The following is a 20,192-nucleotide window of genomic DNA, read 5'->3' on the forward strand; positions in this document are numbered from 1 at the left end:
ACCGCTCCAAAATGTCCATTTTACGTTAACAACCATTTATACAAACGTGGTTATTTGCTAGTGGATGGAATCTACCCTACGTGGTCCGTTTTTGTGAAGTCGATCCCATACCCTCACGAAGTAGACGAAAAGAAGTTCAAGAGGCAACACGAGGCGGCAAGAAAAGACGTCGAACGGGCTTTTGGTGTTTTGAAGTCGAAATGGGTTGTATTGAGTCGGCCGATTCGAGCAAGAACCGTTAGAAAAATTTAGGAATGTTGTTTACACGTGTATTATTTTACACAACATGACTTTGAAAGACGACGGAAACGCGATAACACCGGTACACATTTGGGATCCTCAGGTCGAGCCCGCTCTAAACGATACGATGTTGGACGAGCTGATGGATGAAGACACGCATTGGAGACTAAAACACGATCTCATGAATCATCTTGGGGTTATTGGATTTTATCACCCCCAACTATCGGCCTTAGGCCGTTGCCACCCCCAAGTAACACTTTAACGTCTGACACCTCCAACTTGACTTTTAGTTTGTGCTAGCACCACTCTGTTAACTCATTGCTAACAAAGTTAGTTTCTGATCCTACGTGTCATAACCAAGCTTACGTGGACAGATTACATGGCAATTACGTGGCACTATATCTCTATATATCTCTTCTGACGTCATCACCATCATCGTTGAAGCATTGCAACTGCTTTCCCGATTACCAACTTGTTGGAATCGAATGCCGACAACGTAAAAAGCGTTGCAGCCGCGTTAGTTCTTGTTTCAATCGTGTGCGAAATGGTTCGGGGTCAAAAACCGTGTGCGAAAGAACTTATCAGGTTTCCAGGCAAGTTCTGTTTCCACCCGAAAGCCATTTTTGAATCGAAACTCTATCATACGTCAGCAAAATCATCAAATCTTGATCAACTAACAAACAAATTGCATAGTTCGAAACAGAATTTAACAAATTGAGATTAAAAACTTACTTTTCCGGTGCAAATAATAACAGGGTCCATCATAATTTCTTTAGAAAGCGCTTCGGTGCAAATACTAACAGGGTCCATCATAATTTCTTTAGAAAGCGGGCAATTGAAATCTTGTGGATAATATTGAATCCCCTGTTTCGGATCCTTCAAAGATTGCAAAATTTGTACGGTTTTATCAACAATTTTGTCATCTGATGAATCTTCAACGATTATTTTAACAAGTTTTTGTAATTCTTTCTTCAAATTGTCGGTTGGATCCCGTTCAAAGACCCCACTTTTCGCCATTACAGAAGAAAGCAAGAATTGGTGATTACAATCGTTTTTTTGGTGCTAAATTGGCATTAAATTTTGTGTTTTTGCTCTTGATTCAAGACGAAGAGACAGTGAAGAAGGAAAACATATGGGTGTGTGGGTTTCAAAAAGAAAGAGAATGATGATGATGGTGTGTGTGACACGTAGGATCAGAAAGAAAGATATAGTGCCATGTAATCGCTACGTAATCTGTCCACGTAAGCTTGGTTGTGACACGTAGGATTAGAAAATAACTCTGTTAGTAATGAATTAACAGAGTGGTGCCAGCACAAACTAAAAGTCAAGTTGGAGGTGTCGGGCGTCAAAGTGTTAGTTGGGGGGTGGCAACGGCCAAAGGCCAATAGTTGAGGGTGATAAAATCCAATAACCCATCATCTTGCAAGTCAAGATTTACCCCACCTTTTGGTCGATTCCGATGAAGACTAGTTTAATTTATTTCAATTTAATGTAATTTTAATGTTTTTAATTTAATGTAATGTTATTCTTAATTTATTCTACATTTATTATGTTAAAATACATGTTTAAATATTAAATATATTAGTTTAAAAAATAAAAAATAAAAAAATAGTTTACCTATTCTAAAGTGTTTAACCACCGTCAACGTTTTTGAGCAATAGGTAAACATAATAGGTAAAGTGACATGGCACTCTTTGATTGGTCGATTTGAAAGTTTACCTATTGAAAGTGTTTAACCACTCCTTATACCCTAAGTTATTCTACAAAGTCTTCCAATTGTAAGAATTTGAAGAAGGCTTTATAGAGTGACAAGTGTACAATAACCTAAACCCACTACACCACCACCCAAAACCTAAACACCCACCACCAACCAAAAAAATTTTTGGGGGGTGTGTGATGAGGGTTGGGTGGGGGTGGGAATTTAGGTTTTTGGGTGGTGGTGGGCGTTTAGGTTTTTTTTTTTTGTAGTGGGTTTATTTTTAGGAGTCTTTATACACTTCTTATTTTAAGGAGCCTTTGTATTTGATATTAATCCGTAATAATAAATAATATATGTTTTCAGTCGTAGTTTATAAGACCACCCGTAGTGGTTGCCCTTTGGGGCGTTTTTTGTGCTCAATCACGCCCAATATCGCCCACATACCACTACGCATGGGCGTGTTTGGGGCGTTTTTGGTTATGGCGTTTTTTAAATCACGCTTAATGGGGTTTTTGTTGTCCAATCACATTTCAGCTTCTATTATTTGGTCAATAAGATTTTTTAAATGTTTTTTTTATTTTATTTTATACAAACATAATGCCCCACAATCCCCACATCCCCACTACACCCATTTTAAAAAACGCTCCATAATACCCCATTGCTGACTAGACTACCACATGACGCAAAACACCAACGATGAAATGTGATAACTACCTGTTGAGATACAGCTCGACAATTTTACTTGTGCGTGTTTCTTTTTTGCATATTTAGTGTGTGAATTTTAAGTCTAATTTGGAAGATTCATTTTCCATCTTTGTCTGGTATTTTGAGGACATAAAGATATCATTATGTTTTCGAATAATATTATTTTCATGTCTCAACTCGACCCGTATTAACATGATGCGTAACCCGTCTTGCTAGTTTTTTTGCCACACCTAACTTTTTTTTCTTTTGCCACGTTTAAAATGTGGTTTGTACATGTTGTAGCTGAAGCGTTATCGTGGGCTGGTTGGAAAAGGACAAAAATGGTATGTCCGCGTATTTGAAGGCGCCTGTGTTTTGACAATGTGAATCAAGTTGCGAAGAAAGCAAAGACATGATTTCATTAGTCTACAACAAAAGGGGCATAAAAGGGATTGTATATTTTGTTTAGTATGTATATACATGATTAAAGACTGCATTAGAGTCCATTGGTATCTCATTATAAAGATGGAATCGACCACTGGTATTTCTTTCATTTCAAAATATTATTTAAGAGTTGTAAATTATGTATTTGACGTTGTTCACTTATGTATTTCTTTCATTTTAGTTCATTGTAATTTAATAAACGTTTCTTTCATTTTAAATTTTATATCAATACTGCTAAATATTATATAATTTACTTTGAGTAACCTGTGTAACACACGGGTATTTAAACTAGTATGTAAGATATAAAAACGAGTCTTACATACTATACAACACATTTATGTTCAGTGAAAACGCCAATGTATTAGTGTCACTCGAGTGTAGATCCACCCTTGGTAGAGAATGAATCGACATCAAGTGAACCATCAACAGACAAGTGTAATGAATCTGAGCCTAGTTTATGGCCAACAAAAATCATGCTTCTGGCGACATGTTTACACTTAACTAACAGAATCCTGACATTGTTAGTCTCTGTTCACCGGAAAAACGTTTTTGGCTGGAAAACTCCTTTTTAGCCAGAAACTAAACTTTTTCGTCCCAAACCTCTTTGTAACCTTATTACGGACCTTTAGAAACCATATTCTAATAAAAGCCCCAATTATTGAGGTCGCCGGAAAACTCCTTTTTCATTGGAAAAAATCTTTTTGGCCGGGAAACTCAGCTTTTTGGCCAGAAAACTCAACATTTACGTCCTAAACCTTTGTAACCTTAGATCAGACCTTTAGTAACCTTTTTCTAGCCAAAAACGTTTTTTCCGGCGACCGAAGACTAACGGCGTAAAGGTTCTGTTAGTCAGGGTCCATTAGACGCCAATATGTTATTAGTTGAGACTGCCAGTAGTTATTTTTTAAATTGGGACTGTTGACGGCCAACTGCGAATAGTTAGGGTTAATAAAATCCAATATTCCTAACTTCATTTCATCTAGACCAATTTCATTAAACTAACACGTTGCTTCACCTGTTTAACACGCCTTATATATCATAATATTTAATTGATATACAAAAAAAAGGATCAACAAACCACCCTCTTCAGTTTCATGGTGATGGGTGCAGATACTTGCAGGACGCTCCCTTCTTGCACCTCCCACTCTCATAAAATCTACACAGGCGCTGCGCTTTGGCTGGTGGCGGCCTTGAATAACCCCCACCGCCACCACCACTACTGTTGCCGCCCAATGATGAATGCTTGTTCCATGAACTCCTACTGCTGCTATACCCTGATTCCTCAACTTGATGACGTTTGTCCCGTGGACTATTAGTACTGTTATCTCTCTCACCACCATACTGCCGCGTTGTTTCGGATCCCAAGTCACACGGATCATATGGGTCCAACCCTAAAGTCAACGGTGGCAATGACGGCTGTGGTGGTTGTGGTTGTGGTTGTGGCTGTGGCGGGATAAATTCGGCATTGTCATGCTTATTGGGAGCACCGCCTGCTCTCCGGTTATTGGTTGTCCCTTCCAACCATTTGATCTGAGCAACTCTCGTCACTAACTTCGCACCAATACCGATCGGCTTTGGTGCTTGCATCTCTTTAGCATGTTCACCTGACTTCATTTCACCCTGTGGGTCCACATCACCGGTTTTTGTTTCAATATCCCCCTCGTCGCCTTCGGCCTTAGCAGATGTATTTATGTCGATCATTCTCTGTGGTACACGTTCCACTTCCGGCCACTTAAAACTCATGCTCTGAGAAACATCAATCGTCTGCGCGTTCATTTCAGGTCTGATAAACGAGTGTTGTTGTAAGCCATTGGATGTTTTCATGAAATCAAAGACAATACTATGTTCATCTAGGGTGGTAGTGGTAGTGGTGGATTGACATGCCAATTGTATATCACCGCTAGAGCTAAATCCGTCACTTCGTGTACCTTGATCAGGGGTGGGACTAAACTCATCAAACGAGTCGTTAAACAAATCATCGACAAAACTGTTTCTTCTAGAAGTCGGGGACGGCAATCCGTATTGCGACTCCATAGCGTCAACTTCAGCCAAAAGATCTGAAACCGATTCCTCCGCCAACGTGCTAAACTCGATCATTTCCCCATCATGCCACGTCGTAAAATCGTTACACGTAGGCTGATGTGATGGATTAACATTTTGGTCTATGTTGGAAGTTGGTGTAGCAACATGATCTCCAGCCACCTCTAACACAATCCCCGAGTCCCATTCTTCACGTTTGACCGGAATAGAATTACCAGAAACTGGAAGTCTGGCCTCACCAACTACTAGACTTGAAGCACTACAGCTAAGCGGGTTGTTGTTCCCTGAATCCTGCACCGATACTTTTGAATCCAACTCAGATTGCATCTTCTTTGGTGTAGGGCCCGGCAAATCAATGACAGCTGGCGCTGTAGGCGCATGCTTAATATCAGCTTCGATTTTCACCGTTTCTTGAGTAGATATATTTGAGGTATCGGGATGTACAGTTGACTCGACACTTGGAGGATTATAATTCAAGTTATTATTATCATCGTTATTATTAGCGCTCCAGCTCTGTCCAAATGATTGACCAGTCACATCAACCGTTGATGCGTTGAAAGAGTCGGTTTGATTAACAACCTTGTCGGCGACAGTTGTATTCGCATAGTTGTGAAGATGTGGTTTCAGTACATCGGTCAAAAGTAATGATTTGTCTTCATGGGTAGCCCATATCCGCATATCTGGCGGGAAGTATCCGCTTGTATTCCATCTCTGAAGCAGTACGAGAGAAAACGGGCCTTGAACTTTTCCGTTTGGATCCCGGTAATGCCACACTGTGTCGCTAGAAAACGAAGGTATTGTTTCTGGTGCACTGTCGGATACAGATGAGCTTAATGTGGTGGTTTGGTGATCCAGTTTGGTGATTGTTGAACCGTTACAATCAACTTCATGTTGTGATTTCTCCGATGAGTCTTTTTCAATTTGCATTGTTGATCCGGTTTCAACATCTGGTTTGGAGAAATTAGTTGTGACGGTTTGGCTCACGGGTCTTTCATCTTTTCGTGATCGGCGTAAATTCTTGCCTGAATATATTGACTCCATTTGATCTCCTGTAGTGTCAAATCAATAATATAAAGGAATCTAAAACGGACAGTGTAGAAGATAACGGTAAAAGGGAAACAAACAAACCATGTTCTTTGTTGAAATACTCCTCGGTATCATCTGATTCATAATCTGGATTCATTTTTGGATCAGAATGAACCTGCGGAATTTTGTTTAATCTGCGTTCTCGCTCATCGGGCGTCTTCAGAAGTTGGAGTTTCTCCACGCATTCTTTATAAGTGGGGTAAGTTAAGAAATTCAAAAAAAAATCTACTTTTGAGTTATCAGGCAATCAAGAGTAAAATGTCATTACTGTCCCTGAGGTTTGGCCAGTTTTGCAACTTCCGTCCAAAGGTCTGTTTTTTTGCATCTGGATCCAAAAGGCTTGAAATCTTGCCATTTTCATCCGGCTCGTTAACTCCGTCTATTTTTCTTCGTTAAGTCAGGGGTATTTCAGTCTTTTTGTTAACTGAAAAGAGCAATTTGGTCTTTTTCACTTTATGTACAAGCATTTAGCATAATGTACAACTATTCAAAAAAACGAATTGCCCTTTAAGTTAGCAAAAAAGACTAAAATACCCGACTTAAGAGAGAAAAATGGATGGAGTTAACGAGCCGGAATGCCGGATAAAAATGGCAAGATTTTCAGGCCTTTTGGATCCAGATGCGGAAAAACAAACCTTTAGACAAAAGTAGCCAAACTGGCCAAACCTCAGGGACGAAAATGGCATTTTACTCGGCAATCAATTATATAAATAGAATATATATTATAATAATATATGGTGTTGGAAAAGGATATCCCTTCTTATGCCCTTTTTCACTAGCCGTGTCGCGAAGATGAGTGAGCCGCAATATTTCCTTTTCCATCCACTGAATCACATAAAAAAAGATTTAGTATTTTAAGCCAAATAGAAAAGCTAACTGAAATCTATGGTGGTTAAGAAACGATTAAAAAGGTGATATAACTCACATCGTTTAACTTTACTGACTGCAGCGCCACCGCCTTTTCTTGTATTTCACCCTAAAGCAAAAGAAAGACTCAACACCGGGAAAACGCAGAAAACATATATAGATAAAGGTTCATTTCAGAAGACACGTTAATGCGAGATAAATAATTCATGTTTCAATCTGAAAAAAAAAAATATAAGAAAACTGTTGGGATGCATTGTCTATTCATCAATCTTGAATTCAAAAAACAATATATATGGATAAATATTGTTTATTTATACAACCTACACATGTGCAAGTTTTGTGTAGGAAATAGAAATATTACCTACACATAACCTAACAAATGTAGAAAAAGTTAAATGTTAAAAAAAAACATATAAACAAATTAATATAATGGATTTTTATGTATACAGCATACAGATTTGTATGTAAAAAGTAAAAACTTTGTATCGTATATGAACCGCTAATAAATAATTTAACGATTTAGGTTTCTTCTCACAATAAAACATTCTTCTGAAATGCCCCCCCCCCCCCTCTATACATATACATACATAGGGGATGGATCATGAGAAAACTAGTTTAAATAAGAAAAGTAAAAACTACCAAAAAAAAGCCGAAAACACACCAAATTTTTTTCCAATTTTTTTATTAAAAATCGCTGTTTTAATGTATAAAAAAACAAACGTAACCCCCCCCCCCCCCCCCCAAACCCAAAAAAAAACTAAACCCCCACACCACCACCACCCAAAAAGGGATAGGAAGGCAAACTTACAACTGTAAAGTGTTTTACAAGCCCACATCTTATACTTCGTTGCAGGCGTCTGCATTCTTCCTAAAAAAGACATCATGAAACAGTTTAGAGTGCGCCAGATAAAACCACTTAAGCAAGTAAGCAGCAACAGTGCACATGATTAAATTAAACTATTATTATTTGGTAACCTAGGCAACTATATAAGATATGCTACTTCCAAGACCTAATGATAGGTATTTTGCATACAAATTTTTAAGAGTTAATTACACAGATAGTCCTTGTGGTTTACTGAAAGTAACACCTTTGAGTACTAACTTTTTTTGTAACACCTTTGAGTATTAAAACTAACTGCTGTTAATTTTTTTGTTATGTAAAATGACGAAAATACCCTTATATAATTAGAGGGAACCTAAACCTGTTACAAGAAAAGTTAGTACTGAAAGATGTTACTTTCAATAAACCACAAGGACTATTTGTGTAATTAACTTATCTACCAATTCTAATAATTCTAAATTTTTAATAAATCCAACAAGTGTAAAACATGATATATATATATATATATATATATATATATATAGGGGAAAGTGAATACGGTGCTGTTAGGCGCCTAACCTTACACGAAAAACCAATCATAACTACGTCGTTTTGATTAAAAATGCCTTATCTAATTAAATTTACTTCCATATTTTAATCAAAATCACGAGGATACTTTGGTTCATAAATTTATCTTGTTTCCGCTTGTTTAAATTTACCCATGCAACCATCCATCGGTCCATCTGATCATTTATTTTAAACCTTATTTTTATGTATGATGATAACTATATTTTTTTTATTACGATTATTAATAGCATGAAAATGAACAGGCTTTACAAAGCCTTTGAAGCCTTGATTCTTATGAAAAATCATAGCTACATACGAACGGAAGCTTAAGCACAATTCTACAAAAAAGACCAGCAAAAACATATTCAACTATCATATCTTGTATGTGAATATAATTATCGGGTAAATTGTTTTAGAATTAAAAGTATGAAACCGAAATCTCCAATAATAGTGATTTGTTTGTTGCCATAAACGAATTTTGAAGGTGCTTGAATATAAATGAAAGATTACTGTAAAATACCAGTTTTATATCAATTAATAACATTAAATTTAGTTTCTTTGTTAAAATAAGACTTTGGGTATGATTCTACAACTTATTAAACTATTTTTTTTATTCACAATAAATGTCTTAGAGTGAAGTCACAGACAGAATGTTTACTTTATTATGTTTAAAAAGACAATGAAGATGGAAGTGCCAGACTGCCAGTGGAGAAGTAGTTTTGTAAATTTGAATAGTAGACTAACAACACTAAAGGGATGTGATCTTTTAAATATGTATATCAGTATCGAAGTGATTCTAATTGGATGAAAAGGCATTTTTAATCAAAACGACGTAGTTTTGATTGGTTTTTCGTGTAAGGTTAGACGTCTAACAGCACTATATTCACTTTCCCCATATACATACACATATATATATTACATGCATGTACACATCAACAATTCACTGTAAAAATCTAAACATGACATAACTATGACAGGTTACATCGAAGTCCTAATTAAAAGACACAAAAAATACATTTTTATGTTGAAGTTGTTTTTAATATCTACTTAAATACTAAATTATGTATAATATATTAACAGTCATTTCCAGTACAATCAATTTTTTTAATAACGTACAATAAGTTATTTTCTTGATTAACACCAGCATGGCAGCACGTAGCTAGCTAGAGAAGGTACAGTCAAATGAGTTTTATATCTGAGTAATCAAGTTGGGATCAACTAATATCATCCCAAATTAGCAGCCATTAATTCAGTTTTAAATTAACCGAAACTCGTCCCCAAAATCCGACTTGTTCCTCACTTCCTTGACCCGAATGTGTCTGTTTTCTTCCCTATTTTTTATTCGTCGAAGTAAACAAAACATGGGAGAAAGAACCTGCTTTGTTCAGGGTTATACAATCCTCTAATGACTTTCTACTTTCTCATCACACTTTTTCCAAAGTATAACATCTTCTAATATTTTAGAATTTTAATAGTTATTTATATACCTAGCTTCACATTTCCTTTGTACCAAACACAACGTAAGAAAGTAATTAAGTACAGAATAGATAAAACCATGCACGACCACCACAAGCCTAGGAACACCATTCCAACCGCCACCATAAAAAAACCACTCTAATCATTATCTAGGAAAAACTCATGCCTTAATTTTGTTTCTTTCAACCTAATGATTAAAATGTCAAATATAACAAAGAAAATGCGAGCGCTAATCAATAAGTAGTCACCATTATGAGCCTAGGAGCAAAATCATGTATTTTAAGAGTCCATAACTACGAGAATGAGTGATGTTTGGTAATTGTATATATTAATTTTAGGAATATAATTATTACGTTATTTTTATTTACCATATTTTTTTTAAAATATAATGAGTTTTTATATTTTTTTAGAGTTAATTACACAGATTGTTATTGTGGTTTATTGGAAGTATCACATTGGAAACCAACTTTTTTTTGTAACAGGTTCAGGTTCTCTTTAATTATAGAAGGGTGTTTTAGCCATTTTACACAAATTTAACATAAAAATTTACAGTAGTTAACCTTAATACTCAAAGGTGTTACAAAATTGGAACCATAGAACCTGAACTTGTTAAAAAAAAAAAAAGTTAGTACTCAAAGGTGTTACTTTCAATAAACCACAAGAACTGTCTGTGTAATTAACTCAATTTTTAACATTCTTTTTTGGAATCTTGAAGTTTCTTTGTAAGTTGCGGCGGCAACAAAACAAATAAACAAAAAAGTAGAAGGAAATATAAAGGCTGATTATTCACCTCAGAAAACTCTTGATCTGAAACTGCATCGATAGATATAGTCTCCTTCTTGTCTAAATTCAACACTTCAAGCATAATGTCTGTTAATTTGCAGTTAACCGTATATGGTACATCCACCTTACTTGTACCTGCAAAAATTCATTGTAAAATTAGTTAATATACCATCAAAAGTTGATATAATATATACCTTTAATGAATCAAAGCATGCATTACCTATAACTTGTACAAGTCTGTACATATCATGCTTTAAATCACAACCAGATATTCGTATCCTCACAATTGACCCAACCACTTTAGCATGAAAACTATCACCATCTTCCAAAAGATTTTCCATCAAATCACGCCGTAAATATATTAAATTCATGTTGTAAACATCAACCGCAGCAAATTCATCCAGTTTATTATGTACTGCACACTCTTCAGCTTTACTACGATTTTTACGTTTTTTATCTTTACCCACTGTCACCATTTTACCACTATTCCAATCAGGGTCAATCTGTACCGCAGTACGGTTGACCTGTACTGCAGTACGGTTGACCCGTGACACCCGTCTCTTCTTAGAATCCTTCTGTACTGCAAAATGGTGTTCTAGAAGCTTCAACATTTGGATATGACCAACTCGTGGTTTTCCAAAGAGACTTTTTAACCTCGAGTCACATATGATTTTATTTTTATTTTTAGGATCACCGAGATTATTTTTGTTTATGTAGTCTATCATAAGGGCGTGGACATCAAACCGCGATAATACAGCTGTATCTCCGTTCTTCATATGTGCAACGAAATCCAATAGCTCTTTGCTCGCCCACTCCTCACACCCAACTGTAGTTTTTTCGGTTTTTTCCATATTTACAGTTTCTTTTTGTATATTAACCACCGGCTCATCTATTTTTCTTCGTTTTGATTCATTTGCTTCTTCCACATCACCGATGGATGTTGATGATGTCATGCTACACGAAACATTGGTTATATTATGTACATCAATTGAAGGAACTGTAGTAGTAGCTTCTTTCCACGGGTTTTTAGCTTGCGTAAGCTCATCTAGAGTTAACGATAACTTTCCTTTTAAGTAGACCCAATACACCTTAAAAAGATACTCCCAACTAAGTTTATCGTCAAAATCAGCTTGAACCTGAAACGTAAAAGATCATTTAAAAAGCAAGTACATATCAGAAACCGTGTAACTTAATAGTTTAGTAGAAGAGCATATAAATATGCAAATTGTAGAAAAATCTAAGCTAACTAACAAAATTTTTATAGAGTAAAATGCCATTTTCGTTCCTGAAGTTTAGCCAGTTTTGCAATTTTCGTCCAAAGGTTTGTTTTTTGGCATCTGGATCCAAAAGGTTTAAAATCTTGCCATTTTTATCCAGCTCATTAACTCCATCTATTTTTCTCCGTTAAGTCAGGGGTATTTTTGTCTTTTTTTTAACTTACAGGGCAATTCGGTTTATTGAATACCTTGTACAATGTACATTATACTAAATGCTTGTACATAAAGTGAAAAAGACCAAATTGCCCTCTAAGTTAACAAAAAAGATGGAAATACCCCTGACTTGACGGAGAAAAATGTATGAAGTTAACAAGCCAAATGAAAATGGCAAGATTTCAAACCTTTTCGATCCAGATGCAGAAAAACAAACCTTTGGATGAAAGTCGCAAAACTGGCCAAACCTCAGGGACGAAAATGGCATTTTACTCATTTTTATATTACGGTATAAAAAAACGCATACCTTTCCGTCCTCACCCTGACCATTATTTTCAATCAGCATGATGGTTTTCATGCATATAGTGCAAAAGCCTTTATCACCTCTGACACACACATAATCAGCTTTTCTAATACAACCTTTGCACAATGAATATGTACAAGTATAGCACATATGATGTGCTGTCTTCTGGCATATGCTACATATATGCCAACCTGGGATTCGTATAAATAACAAGATATTAGAAAACTATAGATCCTGCGTATTTATATTCGCTACGCGAGTAAATAGATACAGACAAATTATACTTAGTAACAAAGTGGATAGAATTCCAGACTGTTAAAAATCAAAATTCTCAACTAGATTTGAACATCTGATTCATAAGATTATATCTACAGATGACATAAAAGTGCAAGTGCCGCTTAAAAATATAACAAGAGACAGTTCCGTCAATTTCTTAATTTGTTCACAACTTCACAAGAACCGGTTAGATTAGGAATACTATTAGGTCCAAGAATCTTGCTTGTAGTTGCCTTTCTAAAAGCTTTCTACACCTTAAATACTCTAAAATTACATAGAAAACTCAATTTTAAAGTAAACACAAGACCATGAAGTTTACCTACACACCCCTCGTTAATGACTCAAATAAGTTATCAAAAGTCTTTGCACATCTCCTTAACAAGGCCTCTTTTACTATTAATCTGCTTCTCATCCTTCGTAAATTTAACTTTATTAAGTTCCTTATTTACTCTCTCAGTGAACTTCGCATTCAGCTATCCCTCCTTTGCTCCTAGTTATTCGCATTAATACACCAAATGATTGGATCCACTTGCAACTGTCTATCATTTTATCCAAAAATCGCATCTTTGATGGCATATCATATAGAGTCACATACAAATCAGAAACGGGCAACTTCTCAATCTAAACTTTTGAGATTTGACCTTAGTGAAGTTGCAAAAATGGTAGTTCAAGATTCACGATTTAACGCTATAGATAAACTTAATGACTGGTTTACCATGTACATATTTCGGTGATCCGTCATAATTAACTTAAACTCCCCTGGTTACAAGGGCACAAATGTACAACTAACTACAACAATATTTCCCCATCCACCCTAAATTTGTAAAACATAGCCAGCATTTCTTATTATAACGCCCTAGCTCATCGATATATACAACGAAACCCTAAAACTTCCATGCATTATCTTTAACTGCTTAGCTACAAGGCTCCAAACATCAAACTTACAAAGTGTCTACTCTCAATTTTCTCCATGCACTCTAAACTTCTTAGGTTTTGTAATTACACAGATATAATCATAGAACATACCACAATTCCATTTCACCGCAGATTCGAAAAACTCCGCATCCCGTCGAATACAAGCTGGATGATACGCCTTTGGACATCCCCTACACCAAACAAGAATCCCAAACACATAATTCAATACTTCACCAACAAAATGATTAACAAAACCATCAATCAAGCACAAAAACCACACGTACCGGTGATCACAAAGCACGAGACTCCCACCGTCAAAGCAAATAAAACAAACATCCTCATCCTCCACCACTTCCTTCACCTTCTTAACCGGCGCAGGTTTAGCAACCTTCTTAACGTGAGCCTTAGGCGGCCGCCCTCGCTTCCGCTTCACCGCCTCCTTTCCACCGCTACCTTCCTCCGCCACCGTCAAACCACCGGCAACAACGACAGCAGCATCCACCGTGTTTAAACCATCGGCAATCGGTTGAATCGTATCCGAATTTTGACTTTCAGCTACCGAATTTTGACTCTCCATCATTGAAAAGCAGGAGATTGAAGTAGATTAGGAGGAGTCATTCAATTCAAGCATCGGAAACAGTGGTGAAAGAAGATAGTAAACCCTAGATTGACAACTGTTGAGATGAAATGGCCGGTGAGTGTTTGTGTGGGGTTTTTTTACCTTTGGGTGGGTGGGTGGGTGGGTGGGTGTTCACGGCTTGATCTTAGTTGTTAATCTAGAGAGAGAGAAAGTGAGAGCTTTCAACGCGGCCCCTGTCGATTCCTTCTTAACACGTGATCTGTTTCCATTTTTCTTCTTTTTTCTCAATGTAAATCCCTATGCTTCAAAGAAAAGCCAAAATTGGCCCTCTTGTTATCATATTTCATTTACCGAATTCGATACACTATTCGGTAATCACTTTTCCATAAACTCATTAGCGGTATTTTCAGTACCAATATCGTACAGAGAGCGCATTTTATAACAAGTACTGTACTGAACCTATAGATTCGATATGATATTTGGTATTAGATACTAATACGGTACCGATCTCATTCGTTGCATTTATATCTTATGTTTAACTTCTCTTTTCTGAAAGCTAACATTTTTAGTATTAGATGTAAACAGTTTTGAGATTTTAAACTTTTGATTAGGTTGGAATGAGAACAATTAATAATAGAGTAAATTACTTTTTGAGTCTCTGTGTTTTAGTGGTTTTAACCAAGGTTGGAGAACTCGCTAGTCGCTAGCGGGTCGGTGAGGTAGGGACTAACGACTACTCGGGATTACTCGGGATTAATCGGATCGGACTTTTTATATATAATTTTAAGTTTTTATACATATATACATATATTTTTATACGTAATTTTTTTAAGTGGACAAGTTTTGACCGGAATCTGGGAGGTTTTGGCTGGAATATGTGTTTTTTCCGATTTTTTCTGATTTTTTCCGATTTTTCTGATTTCTTCCGATTTTTTTTGTTTTTTCCCGATTTTTTTTGTTTTTTCCCGATTTTTTTTCGATTTTTCCCGACCGACTAGTCGCGATTAGGCCCGACTAGGGCCGATTAGGGCCGACTAGGCCGACTAGCGATTTTTTTACTGATTAGCTGAAAATTACTCAGTTGATGGGCGACTAGCGACTAGTCAGCGATTAATCGCCGACTAGTCGCGATTTTTGCAACCTTTTAACCAGTTGAGTCCAAAATCAAAAAGTTTAACACTTTGAATCCCTGACCGCTAAATTTATAACGTTTTGAGTCCAATTTTGTTCATTTTATGACGTTTTGAGTCTATTTTTGTTTTAAAAATTGGACTCAAAAGGTTAAAAAATGGACCCCAAAAGAACTCAAAAGATTATAAAAAAAACGTCTAGGGACTCAGAGCGTTAAACATTTTAATTTTGGACTCAACTGGTTAAAAGCAATAAAATATAAGGACTCAAATAGTAATTTACTTATAATAATATTGCATACATAAGTTGGTTTTATTTTTTTTATTTTTTTTTTTGCTAATTGATTATTCAAGGAGTGTGAATTTCTACACATCATGGATACAGGTTATGAACTTGACGTGAAATTTATGAGTTGACGTTCGGGTTTAGTTTAAGCAAGTTAGAGTTAGATTTGGGTTGAACCAACGAAAATGTTAAGCTAACCTCATTGACTTGTTTAACACAATTATGTTGTAAGAATGTGTTTATTATACTTTTATGTTATAAATTGAACTCATTGTTTATTTTATGTAGATTTTTTAAATGTAAAAGATAAATAAGCATAACGTTATAGTAGGGTGAGTTTAATCAAAGAATACTAAGTTAGTGCAAGAAATAAGAAGAATAAACCTAAATCGGTTTTTTTTATAATGGTACATACTTTTAGAAAAAAGTTTTACTTCTTAGATACAAATGCATATTATATTATATGATATGATATTATACTATACTATACTATACTATACTATACTATACTATACTATACTATACTATACTATACTATACTATACTATACTATACTATCTATATATATTCTAAAGTTTAGTTATATGTTCTATTTTAAAACCAAAATTTATGGTTGTATTAAATGAGGTCATTTACATATATCCCCCTCCTAAGATCATTTATTACATATATACCCAACCTATAAAATCAATTACATATTTCCCCCTTTTAAACCATACATATTACATATTTACCCATTTTATTAAAATCACTCCTATTGAATTACTATTTTACCCTTAATGAACTTATTAAGTGATTATTACATTTTTCCCCTTTCTAATACCATTACTTACATATTTTATGATTTAATGTGTAATATAATTGTTTACAAATAAAATATTAACCTAATGATATGAATTCATTTTTTTATAAGCCCTGCCTATTTTTTTATAAGCTTCTGCCTCTGTTATGTGAAAATTGAAAGTTTTGCTTATATATAATACGTCATAGCTCTTAAGCATTATTTTTTTTAAAGAAAACAGTGATGCGACCATGGTTTAAAAATTTACTTTTGCTGTAAAACAGTTTTTTCAATATATTCTAAAGTTTAGTTATATGTTCTATTTTAAACCCAAAATTTATGGTTGTATTAAATGAGGTCATTTACATATATCCCCCTCCTAAGATCATTTATTACATATATACCCAACCTATAAAATCAATTACATATTTCCCCCTTTTAAACCATACATATTACATATTTACCCATTTTATTAAAATCACTCCTATTGAATTACTATTTTACCCTTAATGAACTTATTAAATGATTATTACATTTTTTCCCCTTTCTAATACCATTACTTACATATTTTATGATTTAATGTGTAATATAATTGTTTACAAATAAGATATTAACCTAATGATATGAATTCATTTTTTTATAAGCCCTGCCTATTTTTTTATAAGCTTCTGCCTCTGTTATGTGAAAATTGAAAGTTTTGCTTATATATAATACGTCATAGCTCTTAAGCATTATTTTTTTTAAAGAAAACAGTCATGCGACCATGGATTAAAAATTTACTTTTGCTGTAAAACAGTATTTTCAATATTATTTTGAATGTTTAAAACATGACAATTAGATTTCTGAAATAGCATTACACAAAAAAAATTGAAATTTAGCTCCTGCTTCAAAACAATTAAAATGTTGATGATCGAACTAAGATTTAGGCTAAAGAAAAATTGATTACGACTTGAAAAAAACAAACGTATATTGTATAACAATATGTTTTTTTATATAAGATATTTTAGATAATCAATATTTTAATGTAAATTGTTAGTGTAGTTAACTAAAATTTAAATGTATAATGGGTCGGTTGTAAAAAATATGTAAACCTAAACTTAACCAGTAACTAGATATGTAAAAAGGTCACTTGTTTTATAAAATGGGTATGACCTTTTTTTTTCAAAGAAATATTTTAAAGATTTTATCACAACATATAGAGTATTGACTAGATTGATTTTGAAGTTAAGAGATAAGAAATTAAGAAAAAAGGTAAAAGGGTAATTTCATAAAGAAAGGGGGAAATATGTAATTGATTTTAAAGATTGGACAAATATGTAATAAGGGCTTTTAATAAGGGGATATATGTAAAAATTCCTTTTAAATGCACCAGCCTATAAGAATCCTATTAATTTCATTTAATTTACTTAATAATCACAAGTTACATTACTTTAATCATTTGGGTCGAAAACAATTCCAGTTTAATAATCACAAGTTACATTACTTTAATCATTTGTGTCAAAATAATTCCACAAAAATAATTCCACAAACCCTAGATCATCTGATAATAACAATAAGAAGAAAGCTCCGGCCGCACACAAATCTCCGGTATTCGACTGCGATTGCTTCGATTATTACACGAACTACTGGTTCTGGTGGGACACGTCTGTTAACCGAGAGCTAATTCATCAAGTAATTGAAGCTATTGAAGAAAACTTTACCAGTAGTGAACAGGTTAACTGTCGTGGCCGTAAACCTAACCAGAAGAAAGAGAAGGCGAGTCATTGGAGGTTCACCGGAAAAGCTTTAAATCCTCCGCCAGAGGTTTCGGTTTCGCCTCCGTACGATATCTCATTAGTTTCGCCTCCGTACGACATCTCATTAGTTGCATCGTTTTGGTTTTGATTTTTCCCAGGAATTGTTTTGTTTCGATCTAAGTTTTTTGAGTTCGTTTCGGTAAGATCTTTTACGTTTTTTGTTCCGTTTTCAGTTTTTTTTAGTTTTGTGTAAATTTAGTTTCCTTTCCGGTTAGATTCGCTTTATTTGTTTTTGGTTCAGGTTCGGTTTTCATTTCAGCAACATTATTTGTCTCAGCTTATTTGTTTCGGTAAAATTATTCAGTTTGTATAGGTTCATTTCGGTCTGGTTTGTTTTTTGGTTCGTTTAGGTTTGGTTTCAGTTTCCTTGGTTTTCGCTTTTAGTTGGGTTCCATTTTTTATTTAGTCCCCGGTTCGCTTTCTATTGGCTCAAAACTATTTATGCGGATCAAGTTAAAAACATATATTCACATACACACACGCGCGTGGTTAAGGTACATTGCATAGTCTATACATCTTGCTTTAAACAGAAGTAGGTGCAACCCGTAAACGAATTGGAGGTTCAATGTTATGTTCGTTTATTTTCGTTCATTTATGTTCGATGATTGACTTTTGTTTATGTCTGTCCTCTCTCTTATTTGCGTTCGTTTGTAACCATTCTTTATTTTCATTTGAATGTTCGTTTAAATTTATACATTACTAATATTCATTTGAAATAGTTTTCATATTATCAAACCATTTGTTTACTTTTAAAAAGTTGGATGTAATGATACTGGTAGAATATTGACTTCCACCATGCTGGTAAAATTAACACAGTTTTACAACCCACCAACCCGATTACTACTCGCCTGCCTATTTAAATAAATGGGTTAAATAAGTAATGAACCGCATTCAGGTTACATGAATTTAAGCGTGACGGAGTTAGACTTGCATGGAGTTTTCCTACATATTTTGATAGGTCTGTTTGAATTTGCATATAAAAAATAATTATCTGAATATGATTTATTTCAACTTCAACTTTCAGTAAACAATTTCTAAGTTTAGCTATATCTTATATTTAAAATCAAAATTTATGGTTGCTTTAAATGCATTACAATTAACTTTAATGAAATAGTACCAGCCTTTATGACCATGTTTAATCAATGAGCCTCTTCCTTTTCTCCATATATTAATGTTTAAGTTAGGGTTTATAGACTTTTCATAACAATTCACCTTAAAGGATTGATTGGTTATTAGATAACTAATACTTAATATTACAATTAACTTTAATGAAATAGTACGAGCCTTTATGACCATGTTTAATCAATGCGGCTCTTCCTTTTCTCCATATATTAATTGAAATAGCTCTAGCACGGGATTTCTGGACTCTGAGATACACTACCAGTTTAGCAAATGGTAGTCTTGAGGTAAGTTTATTGTACTATTGACGGTTCACCATTATCTTTAGAAATTTACTTCTGATGGTATATGTTGCTTCTTTAAATAACTGAGAAATAGAGGCGAAACGAGTTGGTTAACGGGTATTAAAACAACATCACATGACTATAAGCACAATGACAATTGTCACAAATAGAGGACTACATTGTACCTATGCGTCAACTAAAAATAAAATTTAATTAAATGGACTAAACAACTACATTAAGTTTGAGACCAGGGTAAAAATCTAAAACATCATTTTTGTTTATTTTTTACTTTTATAACCAGATGTGTTGCAGGCATCTGAAAATGTTACCCTAGAGTCGGTACACAAGATTGGCAAGCTGGAGTGACATACGTGTCCAGATAACACTTTTTAAGTCTTGCATACCCTATTTATTAAGTATTGAGTTAATTGTAATAAATTTTAGTAAATAAATATATAGATTATATAACTAAACACTTGAAGAACTGTTAGGATTTGTTAATTTTGTTGGTTTATAAACTGCTTTCTGATCTATAAAAGGGAACAAAACCTGCAATTTGACTTTTAGATGTTAAAACTAAATTTA

The 20,192-nt window shown here is 34.5% G+C and overlaps 1 protein-coding gene across 1 annotated transcript; it reads right to left on the minus strand.

Annotated features, from left to right (window-relative positions):
- Positions 1 to 4,006: 4,006 nt before the first annotated feature.
- Positions 4,007 to 14,377, minus strand: LOC110915416 (zinc finger CCCH domain-containing protein 44). Its single transcript, XM_022160115.2, has 10 exons — positions 13,916 to 14,377; positions 13,743 to 13,822; positions 12,444 to 12,631; positions 10,927 to 11,842; positions 10,714 to 10,841; positions 7,869 to 7,928; positions 7,119 to 7,169; positions 6,948 to 7,018; positions 6,236 to 6,387; positions 4,007 to 6,156 (listed from the first exon to the last, which is right to left on the minus strand). The coding sequence occupies exons 1-10, from the start codon at positions 14,209 to 14,211 to the stop codon at positions 4,160 to 4,162; spliced, it is 3,939 nt and encodes a 1,312-aa protein (XP_022015807.1). The 5' UTR covers positions 14,212 to 14,377; the 3' UTR covers positions 4,007 to 4,159.
- Positions 14,378 to 20,192: the final 5,815 nt, after the last annotated feature.

The sequence above is a fragment of the Helianthus annuus genome, chromosome 16 (genome assembly GCF_002127325.2).
Source record: "Helianthus annuus cultivar XRQ/B chromosome 16, HanXRQr2.0-SUNRISE, whole genome shotgun sequence".
Lineage (NCBI taxonomy): Eukaryota > Viridiplantae > Streptophyta > Magnoliopsida > Asterales > Asteraceae > Helianthus > Helianthus annuus.

Coding starts and splice junctions, on each gene's coding strand:
- LOC110915416 (XM_022160115.2), bottom strand. CDS start 14,211: ATGATGGAGAGTCAAAATTCGGTAGCTGAAAGTCAAAATTCGGATACG. Junction 13,823..13,915: donor CTCGTGCTTTGTGATCACCG/GTACGTGTGGTT, acceptor TGTTTGGTGTAG/GGGATGTCCAAAGGCGTATC. Junction 12,632..13,742: donor TGCGGTGAAATGGAATTGTG/GTATGTTCTATG, acceptor TACGAATCCCAG/GTTGGCATATATGTAGCATA.